The sequence below is a fragment of the Balaenoptera acutorostrata genome, chromosome 19 (genome assembly GCF_949987535.1).
Source record: "Balaenoptera acutorostrata chromosome 19, mBalAcu1.1, whole genome shotgun sequence".
In the NCBI taxonomy this organism is placed as follows: Eukaryota; Metazoa; Chordata; class Mammalia; order Artiodactyla; family Balaenopteridae; genus Balaenoptera; species Balaenoptera acutorostrata.
This window is the reverse complement of record NC_080082.1, coordinates 13,404,814-13,421,230: the sequence shown is the minus strand read 5'-3', so window position 1 is coordinate 13,421,230 and position 16,417 is coordinate 13,404,814. Positions and strand designations below refer to the sequence as shown.

General features: G+C 46.7%; 1 protein-coding gene across 2 annotated transcripts in view; it reads right to left on the bottom strand.

Annotated features, from left to right (window-relative positions):
* Positions 1–5,317: 5,317 nt before the first annotated feature.
* GLG1 (golgi glycoprotein 1) overlaps positions 5,318–16,417 on the bottom strand; it is a 156,525-nt gene continuing 145,425 nt past the window's right edge. Inside the window, exons 21-27 of one of the 2 annotated variants that reach the window (XM_057533921.1) lie at positions 15,510–15,652; positions 15,216–15,317; positions 14,163–14,270; positions 12,292–12,412; positions 11,556–11,662; positions 10,263–10,426; positions 5,318–9,244 (exon numbers count right to left, since the gene is read on the bottom strand). In XM_057533921.1, the coding sequence (XP_057389904.1) occupies positions 9,169–9,244; positions 10,263–10,426; positions 11,556–11,662; positions 12,292–12,412; positions 14,163–14,270; positions 15,216–15,317; positions 15,510–15,652 (821 nt within the window). In that variant the 3' untranslated portion in view covers positions 5,318–9,168. Of the gene's footprint in view, positions 10,427–11,555; positions 11,663–12,291; positions 12,413–14,162; positions 14,271–15,215; positions 15,318–15,509; positions 15,653–16,417 lie in introns of both variants that reach the window. The other variant, XM_057533919.1, reaches the window with a different exon arrangement.

The following is a 16,417-nucleotide window of genomic DNA, read 5'->3' as shown; positions in this document are numbered from 1 at the left end:
ATGGGAAAAGAATCTAAAAAAAGAGTGGATGTATATATAACTGATTCACTTTGCTGTACACCTGAAACTAACACAACAGTGTAAATCAAGTATACTCCAATAAGAATTTTAAAAAAAAGAAAAAAAAAGAAAGAAGGGCACATGGGAGGTGATAGGCTGTGGTGGCCATCTTGGAAAACACAAACCTACCTCATTCACCAAGTATTTCCAACAGGCAAGGCACTGTCCTTGAGTCCTCCCAACAACCCAACCCAAGGCGGAGATGAGGTGGCCAATTATCTTCTATGATGATGATGATGATGATGGTGATGATGATCTTGATTGTTATCACAGAACCATGAGGTCTTGGTCCCTGGGAGGGAAGGGTGCCTCAGGTCTCTGATGACCGAACCTTGGGGCTTTTACCACTGAGCTGTAAGAGAAACTGCTGCCCACTTCTTGGGACCCATCAGGAAGCAGAGGCGCCCTTTAGAGAGCGATACGGAGAGGCAGTAAGGAGGAGGCTCTGTGGGCAGAGGCTGGGGCACGGCTGCTGAACTGAGAGGCACCTGTGTCTGTCCCCCACCCTCCATACCTAGGGAGGAAGCAGATACCAAGCCCCCGACAAGGAGGGCTCAGTTCGAGAAGCGCTGCGCCTTCTGTCCCGGGGCAGATATGGAGATGGTAACCCAAGGAAAGCTTCTGAGAGGAGCCAGTCTCCCGGCTTGGCTGGACCCTGGGGCTTTGGCTGCTCTTCTCTGCCTCAGGCGAGGTCCTTGTTTCCCAGCCCCCCACCCCCAGATCCTTAGCCTCTTTCTTTTTAATGGGGTGGGGGTGGGTGGGTTGCGCAACAGACAAATCCTGGTTTAGGAGCCCATAAAGAAGGGGCCTCCTAGGTTGGGGAGGGTATCAGAGGCCATGGGCTGGAGGGCAGAATCCTGGTGCAGAACCCTGTGGGCCCCTCACTGCCACCCCTCATGAAGAACACAGGACTGAGGGATGGGAGGGCAGGGGGCAGGGGAGAGGTTCCTAGGGCTGGACCTGGACGGACGGGCTGGGGGAGGCTTGGAAGGGCAGTTGAAGGGTGGAGGAACAGCACCAGGCACAGAGAGGCAGTACTCTGGGGGGCAGTGGGGGTACCTTGTTGCAGTGCTGTCCACTGAAGCTTAACAAACAGCAGGAATGGGCCACACTGATGAGACAGCCACCTCGCGCTAGACGGTCTCTCCTTTACCCTTTCCGACAAGTCTGTGATGTAGGTCCTACACCCCCCACTGCACAGGTGACACGGGGTTATCCACAGTCACACAGCTAGCAGGTTGGCGAGCCGACCTGGGGAGAGGGCGGCGGTCAGCAGGCACGGGAACCACTGCAGGTCTGGGTGGGCCTGGCGAAGGTGGTGGAGTTCTGGTGGAGGATGGGCTGGAGCAGGAGAGAGGGGTCAGCGGGAGCAGCCGGGAGGCTGGGCGCCACCCAGGCGGCAGGCAAAGCAGACCTGGGCTCCGCAGGCTTTGGTGGAGGGAGGCTGGGTGGGAGAGGAACCTGCAGGACCGGAGACAGAGGGTGCGTGCTGGTGGAGCCCGGCTGCGAAGGGGCAGGGGGCGGGGTCTGTTCCCCGTTCTCCTTCGGGAACGGAGACCGGGGGAAACTGAGCCGCCCTCAGCAAAGACGGACCCTGACCCTGATGGGAGAGAGGGTGAGGGAGAGAGAGGCCAAGGACTAAGACGGAGGGCCCTGGAGGGGTGACGGAAGGGGGTAGGGAGAGGAGGGTGGGGAGGACTGCCGAGGTTCTGAGCCCGCGGCATCAGGGGTGAGCGTGGCTGGAAGGCCGGGAGAGATGAAGGTGAGAGCTCCTTAGGTTCTGGGCCTTGGTGTTCGTGTGTGGTGCAAAAGGGGCTTGTTCTTCTCAAAATGTGAAACTTGAACATTTTTGTCTGATTAAAGCATGAAAAATACAATTAAACAGGAGGAGAAATATTAAAAGTTAAAAGACCTCCCATAATCGTAAACCCACACTCTGCTACTATTAATGGTTTCAAATATTTCCTTCTGATTTTGGAATATGAACAAAAACAGATAAAATACATATGTATGAGGATTCCAGTGGTTTCACATCTTTGCCAAAATGAAACATTGTCTTTTCATTTTAGCCATTCAGGTGTGTGTGCAGCTGATCTCACTGTAGTCTGCATTTCAGTTTCCATGATATATATGATTCTTTTCCATTATAGGTTATTATAAGATATTGAGTATACTCCCCTGTGCTATACAATAGGTTCTTGTTGGTTATCGATTCTATATAGTGTGTATATTTTAACCCCAAACTCCTAATTTACCCCCCCCACCAAAGCATTTGACTTAATAGTCTAATACATTACTTTGATCACTTCTCTGGTAAGGCTAGAACTTTAGAGCACTTGAACTTCACTTGCCTCCTACCAACGTTTGTGTTTTTTTTTTTTTAAGACATTTTAAGTCAACATATATTTTAAAGACATTTCTATTGCTTTGTACAATATTTATATATTTTTTAATTTAAAAAAATTTAAATTTATTTTTAATTTTAAATTTATTTCACTAAAATTAATATATATTATTTAAATTTTTGCTTATATTTAAGCACATATTTACCTTTTCTAGTGCTCCTCCTTCGTGCATTTCCATATTTCCATCTAGGATCATTTTCTTTTGCTTGAAGATTTTCCTTTAGGATTCCTTTTGTGCAAGTCTCATAGTGACAAATTCTCTAAGCTTTTATCTGAGAACATCTTTATTTTAAAGGTTATTTTCATTAGGTAAAAAAAATTCTACATTGGCAGTTTTTTTTTTTTTATCACCCCAGGACTTTAAATATGTCTTTTCACTGTCTTCTGACTTCCATCATTTCTGATTCGAAGTCAGCCATCAGTCTTAGCATAACACAACACAATGGTCAAAAAAAGGTTTTTTTTCATGTTCAAGGCTTCTTTATTGGTTGCATCAAATGATTACAAAGTAAGAACTGCTGTTGGCCCCCTGGTCTCCGTAGTGGAGAGGCAGCCTTAAAAACCTAGTGACCCAATTCTCCAAAAAGGTTACCTCAGATGTGTGTTAGGTAACAAAACATTTTTTTTCTGGTCCAGATCACACACTGCATTTAGTTATTATGTCCCTCTTCAGCCACCTTTAATCTGGAACAATTCCTTAGTTGTTATCTTTCATGATTGAGTGCAGGGCAGTTATTTTGTAGAATGTTGCTCAGTTTGGTTTTGTCTGATGTTTTGTTATGATTGGATTCAGGCTCTGCTCTTTTGACAGGGATATGACAGAAAGGATGTTGTGTCCTCAGTACATTGTATCAGGAGGCACGTGATGTCTGTTCATTCTGTTCCTCTTGATGTTAATGTGGATCACGTGGTGTAGCTGTGTCTTCTCCACTGTAAATTACTAATTTTTTTTCTCTCTGGAGTTAACAAGTAATTTGAGAAGACACTGCTGTGCTGCGGGTTGTTGTTTTGAGCAAGGGAGGTGGGAACCCAGGACCAAGGTCAAGAGCTCCCAAGGGAGGCCTGTCCAGGGTCTGCAGGCTCTGGGGTCAGGTCAGCAGCTTCTGCCCAGAGCTGGATGAGGGCTGGAGTTTTAGTTCGGTCACACAGGTCCCAAAGCCAATCTGGCTAGTCAGAGAAAAAGCATATGGCAGGGGCAGACACTCTCGTTTTGCTGCTAATCAGCTATATGTGAAAACAAGTCCCTCCCCGCCTCTGCACCTCACTTTTTCTTTTTTTTTTTAATTTTTGGCTGCGTTGGGTCTTCATTGCTGCGCACAGGCTTTCTCTAGTTGCGGCGAGCTGGGGCTACTCTTCGTTGCGGTGCGCGGGCTTCTCTCACTGCGGTGGCTTCTCTTGTTGCGGAGCATGGGCTCTAGGAGCACGGGCTTCAGTAGTTGCAGCACATGGGCTCAGTAGTTGTGGCTCACAGGCTCTAGGGCACAGGCTCAGTAGTTGTGGTGCACGGGCTTAGTTGCTCCGCGGCATGTGGGATCTTCCTGGACCAGGGCTCGAACCCATAGTTCCCTGCATTGGCAGGCGGATTCTTAACCACTGCACCATCAGGGAAGTCCCTGCACCTCACTTTTTCATCTAAGTGAGAGACTTGGACAGTCTAAGCTCCTCCCCTTTTCACCTAAAACTCTTTTGTTCTTAGTCCCTTTGGAAAACAGAGGCCAAATGCCTCTGAGGATTGAAGTTGGCCAAGGATCTTTTACCAGAAAAAATCACACACAAAATTTGGGAGGGGGGCAGTTCATTCAGAGAGTGCTAAGGTGTCAGCCGGGCAACACGTACCCCATTCACCGCTGCGGTGTCCCCTCAGGGGGCTGAGGGCAGCTTGGCTGGGGAGCCACTTCTCCCGTGTAGAGACACAGGTGACGAGGAGCCTGAACCCACAGCTCATGTCCTACACTTACACCAAAGCAGGGTAGCCTCTCCAGGGCACACATTCAGGGCTGACGGCTGCCCTGAGCCTCCCAGATAAAGGAATATTCACATTGGGGCTCAAAAATGCCCCTCAACCCCTCCCTCCTTTCTTCTTCTACTCTTCACCTTCTCCCATGTCCACTGTACACCTAGGCCTACTATCTCCTAAGTGGCATTTGCTGAAAATGGATTTGAGGAGTTCTGAGAAGAAACCCTGGGTTCCAGGTTACCCCTCCTTTCTCACTGAACATCCCACTTCATTACTTGAATATTAGTACAGCCATTACTACTTAAAGAAATCGTTGCTACCATGCAATTCCTTAAGCTGTTACTTTTTAACAGCCGGACGCAAATCGGCTTTGCTGAGAGTAGAGGAGGTAGAAGACAAGGTTCGGGAAGGGTGTCATGAGGTCACTGACCTCAGGGCTGGGTTGTTGGAAGGGGGAGGCAAGCACTGACTAACCGCGGACATAGCAGGGCCCAGAAAATAAATGTGGCCTAGTTCTGGGCCTGAATGGGAAGGCGGCCATCAGAGACCAGGTGCCATCCATGTGTCCCATCTGTAAGGAGAAGTCCAGGTATGTGTTCCCCCCAGGAAGGAGCCCCATGACATGGCTTAAACACATCAGTAGAATGAACAATTCTGGACACATGAGACTGAGAGTCAGAAAACCCCAGATCTGGCTTCCAGCTCTCCTGTAAAGGCCTATGGTCCTACTCTGCTTGACCTAATTAGCCAAGAACACGGACATTCTAACAGTAAGTTTCTGAGCATCAGTGGCAAGTTTACAGTCAGTGCTCACAGCTCCGGAGACTTCTTCCAGCAGAGCATGTGGTTGGAGGAGGGTCCTCCCAGTCACCACAGAGAAAATTTAACAAGTAAAAACCTGCAAACTCTTTATTAAATTCTCCCATTTCATCTGTACAGAAAAAAATGCACATTATGTTCAGAATCTCAGTAACATCTCAAAATTACACAGCATGAACATGTAAAAACAAGAAACTGCCAGGATTTTATACATAGAAAGGAAAACCATTTACAAAAGAGGCTTGTTAGTTTTACTTTTCTTTTTTTCCTTCTTAAAAAAAAAAAAGTTAAAGGCCTAAGATCTCACACAGCATTTGCTGTACAGTCTGTTTTCCTGCTTCGATTGACCTGGGAACATGGTGTTGGGAGAAGCTGCTCAGGAAGCCTCGGGCTGCCAGCCCCTCCTGTCGGTCACTCACTCTAGTGCCCCTCAGTCTGACAGGGGACCTGTTCAAACCATCTAGCATGTGTGATACAGGGCCTGCTGGGCTCTGGGGTCCAGTTATCAATTCTATGTTGGGGGGAAGGCAAAACAGAATATAGAGGCACTATCTGAATTTTCTCCTTGCCCAAGGAGATTCCTCCACTGCAAGTATCCCAACACCCCTACCTGTGCGCTGTGGCAGATCTTGGGAAGGGAGAAGGAGAGGAAACCACCGTCAGGATCCTGCCATTACCAGCCCGAGCAGACAGTCCCGCCTCTGTGCTCCAGATGACAAACAGCCCCTGGGTCTCCACAGCAATCTCACTAGATGGCTCGGATGAGCCTGTCACTGAAGAGTCAGTCTCGGTTTGCTAACGACTGACCTTCTGTCTGAGGTCTGGGCAGGAAGGGGGGTTCGGCTTCAAACTTGATCGCCCCGACATGTGACCCTGGTCCTAGGGGAGAGGAGGACCAAGAGGAGTGTAGTTGGAGAGATGACCAACCAAAGACAAGTGAGAGAGAGAGAGAGAGAGAGAGAGAGAGAGAAAGAAAGAGAGAGAGAGAGAGAGAGAGAGAGAGATGGAGACCAGAACATCCAGCTCTGGCCCCAGGCCCTTTGGGAATTGAAGACCAGTGGGGAAGAGGTGATTTAGGAGTGGAGTCTCCCTAAAGGCCTGGGGGAAACTCAGGGAACTGGAATGCTGCATTTTATAAAATTACTTAGGTGCTGTCCAAATGGTGAGAATAAATAAAAGGAGTCTTTGAGGTTTTTCAAATTCCGAAGAATCAGAAGTGTAAGTAAACATACCAAAATGCACATGATTCAAAAAGCCATATTTTTCTTTTTGTTCTGTGGCCCAAATTTAGTTTGAATGTGTCAGGCTGTGTTGGCTGGCTTCTAAGGGTCCCTACTCCAGGTTCCTTCTCTGTATCTGCTTGCTTAGAGTAAGTTATATGCGGAAAACTTTTACTTTTTGGTGGGGGAGGGAAGAAATGGGATGGGGAGGCCTTTTCTCAGAGGAACTTGAGACCAGGTAAGGAGGTCCCACAAAGCAACCTACCCCTCCCTGGGTGACTCACGCTAGTGGGGATCTTTAGGATAGAAGTGGTACCACAAGCCTGGAGGTGGTGCAGAAGTCAGGCTCATATAGGAGAGTGAATCTTCTTTTGGGAAGGTGGAGGGAAGTCAGCACTCTGTCTGATAAAACGTAAATGATCCTACGACTCTTTACTACTGGCTTCTCTTGTTACTTGACCTCAGGAAACAGGAAGAAATGAAATCTGATGGTAATTTCCTGTCACACCTAGGAAAGCAGAATCTCCCTCCTTCCCCAGCGTCCCCAAGAAGAATACGTGCAGGATGTGAGACAGTCAAAGGCCTGCAATGAATACAAGTCAACACCTGCTCACTCAGTATTAGAATTCCCCTCGCTTCTAAGGATGCAATGGCTCAGAACAAGCTGATGGGATCCACAGCACTGGGCCTGGTAGTGGTACCAGAACTTTAGGGAACGAAAAGAAGGAGGGCTTTCCTGCTGGAGTGAACCCAAGCCCGTGCGATGGCTCCCGCCTCAGAGCATCTTGCTAGCAGACTTCTCTTGGGACAGCAGCAATAGCAGAGGAAGGCCAGGGATGCACCAGGGTCAAGGTCTCACTCCCACAGCCACACTTCTGTGTGAGAAACTCCGATGCAGGGAGAAGACAGCCTTGTTCTTGACGTTCTGCTCAGATTTCTGATCTCCTGCACTGCAGGGCCTCCAGCCCAGAGACTGACCTCCTGGCACCTCTGGGGTGTTGTAGAGACACTAAGTCTGAGTCTCTGAGACACTGGAGTGAGCTGACAAGGCCTGATGAGTTCTCTGGCTACTGTAATCTTCAGCAAGTGCTTGGAGCCTTGGCCTTGGACAAAAACCCTACCTGCTGCTTATGTTATTGTTCATGGGCTAGACATCAGAAGAAGAGATAAAGGACACAGGTCTGTCATCAGCTCCACTAGGGCCATGGTTTCTTCTTCTTGACTAATTCTTGACTAGCTGATTTACCCAAGAGTGACCTATGAGTCCAGTAACCAAAGGTGCCCCAGAACCTGTTTTGTTACACCAATGAGGTACAGAATGGATATAGTTGGGCCGTAGTTTCAGATGGTGCTGGGCCCCTTGGATGTAGGAAACTGCTCAGTCATATGAAACTATGCTAAAAACCAGTCATTGAAGCTATTCCAAGTCGGATGGTGAAATGTTTTCTAACAACGAGCAATCAAAGATACCAGCAGAGTTATGCCTTCTATCTATCCGGATCATTTCTAAAGATGACAAATGTTTCAAGAATCAAACTCCTTTTCAAACTTCCAGATCTGCTGCAGACAACTGAGATCATCTCTCAGTTCAGAAAGAACAAAAGTATCAAGACACATTAAACTATGGAGATGTTTTACACACACTGGGAGGGAGACTGCAGAGACGGAGAATGCTACTCCCACTCTCATCAAACAGGCAACAGTCATTCTATCCTGTAAACCACATCAGACATGTCAGTGGGGGCCTGATATATCCCCGGTCCTCGATCCCAGACCCCACCACCCAGGGAGGAGCCCCTGGAGGCGGACTATCTAGGTCAGCTCAGTTCAGTCCAGAAGCGGTGGTAGGAGGGGGTGCTGCTCAGACTTTGAGAGTTTCAAGTTTTCTGAGGCTGAAGAACCCCAGGACGGTTGCTGAGAATCAGGAAGACCCTAAGAGCAGGACTTGGGGGACCAAGCAGCTTAGAAGCTCCCCTTCATGACTTGGAGTACCCTAGGCAGGGGGCATATGCAGCTTCTAGAACCCACTGCCTCCAGGAAGGGTAGTAAAAAGGAAAAAGAAAGAAAAAGAAGAAAACCACAGTATTCAAATATATGTCAGTCAGGTTAGACAAGGAGTCATTTGGATCAACCGACCCACAAACTGACCCACTGTGTACTGAACACATTCCAGGGAAGACAAATGTGGGGAGGTCCCTCAGCACGTGTGGACAGTGGCAAAGAGGGGCAGGGCAAGGAACGGAGCATGGTCTATGTGGACAGTTTTAGGCACGTGATTTATAATACTTTGTGGACGTCTAACAGGTTAATAAAATATATATTATATAAATATATCTTCTACTGTACACGCCGCCCTCTTGTGCAGCCACTGGATTCCATGCCCCAAACTCAAGTCCAGGTGCACCAAGTTGAACTGTGACGCCTGCACTCCTCCCTTTTTATACTCCAAGCCTGTCATCTCTACACTGGAGGGACGAGGGATGGTCAGGAATATTGCTTCCATAAAGCTCAGATTCGGGAAAGACTGATGAATCATCAAAGTACAACATTTAGCCAATGCCTACTGTAGTGGGTGTATGCAGCAAATGGACAGAAAGAAAAAACGGAGAAACGCCTCCATCTTTTAATGTAGGAACTTTCCACACCTTCTCCATGTAGAGGCCTAAATGAGCTTGTCTGGGAAGGTGGCCTTAAACCTGCAGAAGGGTCAGGTTGGACTGCCAGTCACACCCTGAGACCACGCTAAATCTTTATAAGCCATTGTCTCTGACCTGTATTGTTGCCTGAAAAATAAAGCCAAGTGAATCAATCCCCTGCTCCTCCTTCCTGCCCTGAGCTCCATCCCCCCGTAGTCATGGCCTCCCGGTGAAGCGGAGGACTTCTGGAGGAACTGCCGCCCCAGCAGGATCAATCCGAACGCGGCTTGAGCCCTGCGCTGCCCTGGAGGAGGCAGGTCACTGGGACGCTCTGCCTTGGGCCTCAGGGTCCAGCCTCTCTGTGCAGATCAGTGGACTGACCAGCTGCACACACTTCTGATCCCCTCTCCAAGCCATCTGCCCTCGGCCTAGGGAAGCCCATGCTCTACTTCACTGGGGTGAGGAGATCACACAAACACCCACGGCTGTGGGGTCTGGACCAGCAGTGGCTCTACTAGGGTAGGAACTGGAAGGCATCACTGCTTCAGCAGAAGAAAACAAGACCCGAAGCGGGCTGGTTAGTCGTTTCCCACTACTCGGTGAAGTCCATGGCCCTGACGTGGGCCAAAGGTGCTTCTGAGAAGTAAGCAAGACATCCCAGTTATAGCACATTGGGTGGTGTGTTTCCCCTCTAAAGTCCTGCCTTCATTTTACACCGTCGCACAGAAGAAATAACCCCATTGCTCATATCAAGCCTGGAGGAGATGTGTTACTATATACATTTTTTTCTTTAAAAATTTCTTTTTTTTTTTTTTTGGTGTTTTTTAAAAAAGAAATCATTTGAGTTGCAGGTCAGGTGAGTTGGTTCTGGAAGTACTGGTAGTTCCATCGGTATGAGAGACTTGTCTATGGGCAGGTAAACCCGAGTTTGCCAACAAAGGCAATACCCAAAGCGGCCAGCTGCTGCACAAATGGTCGAGGAGGAGGATACCATGGACATGAGTGAAGTCTGAGATGGGACAATGCGGTGGATACCTGCTGCTGCTCTAACATGGGTGTCGGTGTCACCTCGCAGAAGGACGAGGTGAGTGGGTACGCTATACAGGAGGGCTGTACAAACTGGGCACTGGACGGGCAGTTCCTCTGGTGCTCAAGGTGGCTCTACCTGTCCTTGAGCTCTCGTGTCACTCGCTTGGTGATACGTCCACACATCAGGCCAATCAGGAACAATATGCAGATGCTCCCACTGATCACAGAGAGAATGTAGTTCTTGGAAGGGGATGTCATCACTTGCATGGCGAGGTCAGAGAAGCCATCCGCTGGGGCCACCTGGAAAACACACAGGGCCATCGTCCTCAGAGAGAAGTGGGCTGGGACAATGCTTGCTCTAACTTGCCCCCCTGGACTCCTACTGTAACTTAGGTCATTTCTTTTGGGAAGAGAGGAGGGCAACGGGCAAGAAAATCAAACACCGAGCTACAACTGTTTTTCCCGATCATACAATTCATCACAGTGATCACTGCCGCCCACGCAGTAACCGCTCTCACACTGCGGACCTGATGGTGTGCTGGCAAAGGGCTCAGCATGTTTCAATCGTTTAGTCCTCACATTAATCCTGGGGCGTAGATTTTACTACTCCCACATTACAGATGAAGACCCGGAGGAGGCCCAAGGGGTGGGAAGTGGTTAAGTGACTTGCACAAGGTCACAGGTTCTTACATATTTTGATTTATTTGCTTCATATGTTGCTGTCTTTTTAAAAACAAAGAGAAAAGTTGAGATTCTGTCGGGTGCTAATTCTCTGTCGTGACTTGTTTCCACTCACCATCATATCATCAGCATCCCCCCCACCAAGAACAACTTGCAAACATGACTTATGCTGACTGAATATACTTAATCACTCCCCCAATCGTGGACACTCAGAGTCTAACCAGTTTTCGTCCTCAGTTTTCCTCAGTGCTTTCTCCAGTGGACCTCTATGGTAGGCTACTATGGCAGAATCAGGACCAAAAGGTTCCCCAGGTGCATACAGACCTGTTCTGTTGAGTCTCAGCTTAGCCTGGGTGCTGAAAAGGGTCCAGCCCAGAGAGGTCTGGGCTGCTTCTATGCTCATCCATGTACTCAGAACAGAGCAAGGAGGCTCCAGATTAATGTGATTTAAGCACCAACATTTGCCAACAAAAAACTAGCAGTGGAGCCACTGTGAAGCAATGCTTGGCGGCTCAAAAGCGGAAACCAGTGACGAAAGAAGGGACTAATTAATGTCTCTGCTGTGCTATCTGGAGATGATGGCTCCAGGCTCACAGGGCCCAGGCGTCTTACGGTGCACTGAGAGATTTTTTCAAATAAACCTACTGCCAGTCTCACAACAAGGACAAGGAGGCCAGTGAAGTATCTCAAAGAGACCTGGGAAACTGATAGAGGAGACGCCACAACAGGAGATTCTCGTGGTCGTTACCTTTGCTGCGTAACTCCACATTTCAATCCGGTCATTGAGGCGTTTTTTGCACTCTGGTTGTAACCTCACCCGCTTATCCTCCAGGGCCTCCATAAGGCAGGACATTTCTGTGCAAGGGAAAGGGATAAGAAGCGTCGGAAGCTGTACAGAACAGAAATTTCAGTAAGGATGGGGAGAAGGGTACCTAACCATCAGAGAATTCAGATCTGGAGGCTATACAAAGTTAAACCCCTTCAAGGACACTTAACCCAAGATCTAACATGGAGAAGAATATTTAAGGTTGGCTGTCCAGAGTCTCTCTTAAAACCTCTCTCATTTTTTTCATTGGACACACATGGCTCAGAAACAACCATATACCTGCCCAGGTTCCACCTCACACAGAACCTGTCTGCTGAGCCCACTGTGGCCACTGGGGAAGCTGATGAAGCTGTTCAAGGTTGGACAAGGCAGGGAAGAGGGCCATGATGATAGCTTAACTTTTGCCTCCCTGATAAATAACTCAACTTTCTCTTGTCATCAAATCTTTACCTCGGGTCATGGCTCTATCAGTTCAAACCTGCAGCACGATTACTCCTAAACTCACTTTGCCACAAAGGCATCAACCAGGCCCCCAGTGGGTGCTGGCTATGGTTGAGCTGCAGCTACAGAACAGAGTAGCTGGAACTGATGTCTCAGAGGGAGTCTTTGCTCCTCCCAAGACAGTTCAGACAGGGTCAGAGTGAACACCGTGACTTACGACGCCCTCGGCCAGGGGTGATGGCTGCACAGTGGTGTTTAATGTCCAGGGCACAAGCTGTATGAAGAACTGGGTCCACAAAGATGTCTGCTTTGCTTTCCTTCAGCATGTTTAACACTTCCTAGGAAGGGAAGATCATAGAGAGAGCTTTTATAGAGGAAATACATCAGATCTGTTGTCTGTAAATACTTTACATACAAACAGAAAAGTCAAGGAGGGACGATTAAGCCAACAGAGGCTACTCTGAGATAGGTGGCAACGTGGTGATGATGCAAAGAACGCAGGCTGTTAGCATCCAATTTAATTCAATAAATACAATTTGGGGACCTAGTGTGTGCAGAGCTGTTTGCTAATAAGCAAAGCGAGGCAAGTTTAAGATCAGAATTGGGTTTTGGGCACTCTGGTATGCTGTATTATTAAATACTAAGTGTTAGTGTTTATATTGATTTAATGCAGTTATTTTGTTACTTTAGAAGTCTGAAAATGTGAAAATTGAAAATGAGAGTAATAAGTTATATTAAAATTCCCAAACAGAAAGGTGTATTTGAAAAATGTTTCACTTTACTTCCATTATCCTCAAAAGGAAAGAAAGAACTGACAGAGCATAACTTCTACTCCAAGAATTCTTATTTGAGTTTAAAGATGTTCTGAACAACAGGAATATAAACATGATAGAACTGAAATCAACTCTGCAGACTCTCCATTTATACATGATGAAATTATAGCAGGTAAAGACAGTCAAAAATTGCTTTCTTAAGTAAAAATTACTTTGCACTTCACAGACTGTAAAACAACAATAAAACAAACAAACAAAAACAAAAAAACCCTGAAATGTTGTTCAAAGAGTCCTCCTTGAAGTTAAACAGGATAATTTGATGAAAAAGTATTCAAAGGAAAATATCTGGATTTAGCTTTTAGCCAACTCCTACCACTCCTCAGACCATGTGGAATTAGAAACATTTTTAGCGGATGAAAATATCTGCACACAATATTCACAGTGACTCAGTAATATCATTGAAACACTTTTCCAAAAAGAGATAAAGCTTTTCAAAAAAGATCAAATATATTATTTCACTTTCAATTTTGTAAGATAATGCATGCTTAGCTATCTTTTTTTTTTTAATTAATTAATTTATTTTTGGCTGCGTTGGGTCTTCGTTGCTGCACGTGGGCTTTCTCTAGTTGTGGTGAGCAGGGGCTACTTTGTTGTGGTGCGCGGGCTTCTCTTTGTGGTGGCTTCTCTCGTTGCAGAGCACGGGCTCTAGGCACGCGGGCTTCAGTAGTTGTGGCACGCAGGCTCAGCAGTTGTGGCTCGTGGGCTCTAGAGGGCAGGCTCAGTAGTTGTGGCTCATGGGCTCTAGAGCACAGGCTCAGTAGTTGTGGCGCACGGGCTTAGTTGCTCCATGGCATGTGGGATCTTCCTGGACCAGGGCTCGAACCTGTGTCCCCTGCACTGGCAGGAGGATTCTTAACCACTACACCACCAGGGAAGCCCCAGCTATCATATTTTGATAAATTTGTTTTTATGTGATGTTTCTGAAATGAACTGAATTTGTAGTTTCATTGACTTTTACAAATGCAGTACACTTACTGATATATTGGAATTGACATTTTACTTTGGCATAGCACTTAAACAATGGTCTAGTCATGGGGATGAGACATATTCACAAGTAATTAGTACACATGAAAGACTATTTAAGTTACAATTAATGGTCAAAAGGCAAATTAGTTTGGTAAGAGGGAACAGGATAGAATTCTGGGAAGGAAGGTTTAGATTTTATCACTAAGATGTACAGACTATAGCTTTAAGAGGAAGAAGAGGAAGAGGAGAGAAAAGCAAGTGAGAGAAAATGGTGACTGACGGTAGTTACCTTTTTACACATTTCTGTTTTGATTTTGAGCAGGTTAACTTTGAGGCACTCCTCTACTTGACCTGTCTGCTCCTGGGCTGCTGCTTCTTCGGCACATAGACTGGCAATCTGTTCAGGACACACACAAAAAACAAGGGCACCCCTACTGTCACGAGACACCTTGGTCTCTGAAGCATGTTGATTGGAGATCCTCCCACACATGTGCCCGGGGCTCTTCTCAAACAGATTCCTGGTGGATTTCACTCCCCTCCCTCCCATATGGGATGCCAGGCTCTGTTCTCCTTCACAAGGACTGGCACAGAATTGAAAAACGGTCAATACATGTATCTTCATGCTGTCAACCCCAAGACCTGAGTCAGAATGTCCCAGGGCTGGTCACAAAGAAGGCTACTCTCTGATTCCTCAAGAGGAAGGTCATACAGCCAAGTAAAATCCTAAAAGCAAATGCTTGACATTGACAGAGGTTCAGGGTCAACCCAGCTACACAACTTGGAAACACAAACACACACACACACACACACACACACACACACACACACACACAAAGGGGTCCTGACACACAGCCTGCAGCACAGTTAAAAACTTAACCTTCTTTGGACAGCTTTATGAGTAAGCTTTTTTGAAATATCTTTAGCTATGTTCCCATAAAATGGACATATGTTGAACAAGGTTCACTACATGACCTTTTCTAGCTAGAAAGTCAAATAATATCCAAGGACTGGCACTTCGTTAGAGGTATTACAGGAGCACTTTTATCCTCCTGGCAAGTGTTGGGAGTGTTCTGCGTTGAACATCAGAATAAGGAGAGGGAAGAACAAACTAGACGTAGACAGATATACGTTGTTCAATAGAGAAATATGGAATCAAAACTGAATAATGATAGGACTAAGGACAAACCAAATTCAGTGTTACACAGAACCAGGAACTCAGACAGTGGAGAACCTAGAAGAGCCCTGGATTCAGGGCTGAAGGGAAACAGAGTAAAGAACTTTTCTCTAGTAAAAACTTCTCTGACCAGCTCTGTTCACAACCAGTTTTGTCCCCAAATCCTACCTCATCTGAGCAGTGTAGCTGGAGCTGAGGATCGAGTCGGTAATCTAGAGCAGACTCTTGGATAATAATCCGGATCTGGTCTTCACAGTCTGAAGAGAGGCGCTACATGTGACAAGGGAGAATATGTCAGCCTATTAGAACATGTCAGCTTTTTATCTGGGCCCTGGCTTGGGGAAGGTGTGCAAAAAGGTCTTGGGGAAAGTAGCAGCAAGCTAAGGACCTCCAAAGAAAAAACTGCCAGGACTAGTGGAGGTTCCATAAGTACACCTCTGTGGAAAGCCCAGGGCAGCTTACCTGGTCAGCATATCTCAACTTGAGGCAAGAGATGACTTGACCTTCTAACTCCGAATCATCCTTGGCCTTAGTCAGGATACCATGACAGAATTTAGGAATGTCAGCTTTACAGGCTTTCCTTAGCACAGGGTTTAAGCGGTAATCTAGAGCAGAAAGTAATAAGCACAAGAGAAAACACTCCACCTGGATTTACAAATGTTTTGAGATCCACTTACCCAAAGGGGGCATATTACGTCAATGACCACTAATAAACCACTGATTTATTTATTCGGTAAATGTTTACTGAGCTCTCACTACACTGTTTTATTTTATTTTATTTTTGGCCATGTCCTGCGGCTTGTGGGATTGAACCCGGGCCACGGCAGTAAACGCCCGGAATCCTAACTACTAGGCCACCAGGGAACTCCCTCAACACACTGTTTTAACTCAGCAATATACTGTGGTGGAAGAGCAGACGTGGAGACCCCCAGGAAACGTACTCTGCAGCAGCTCTGCAGGATCTATTGAGGCCAACATTCTAAGCAGTCCTCACAAAAATCAAGCAGACATCAGCAACCTTCCCCATGATACATATTTTTGAAAATTCTGAGAACAGAATATCCAACTCAACTTGACCACTAAGTTACAAGGTCTTGCAACTCAGAGATTAAATTTCTCTGTTCTAAAACAGATTACCCATATATTCTCCTGCCACATGCGTGAAGTTTTACTAAATTTCTAGACTTTTCAACGAACTTTAGCCCTAATTCGTTTTGTACACCCTTCAAAGGCAAGTTTCGTATGTTTTCAGCCTCCTCTTTCCCATGACTTTCATTCTGTTCTTCTAGATGCTCTTCAAGGAAGAAGCAAGTCACTTTGCTCATTACATCCAGACTCTTTCCTTAACATTCAAGAGCAACAAAGCACCT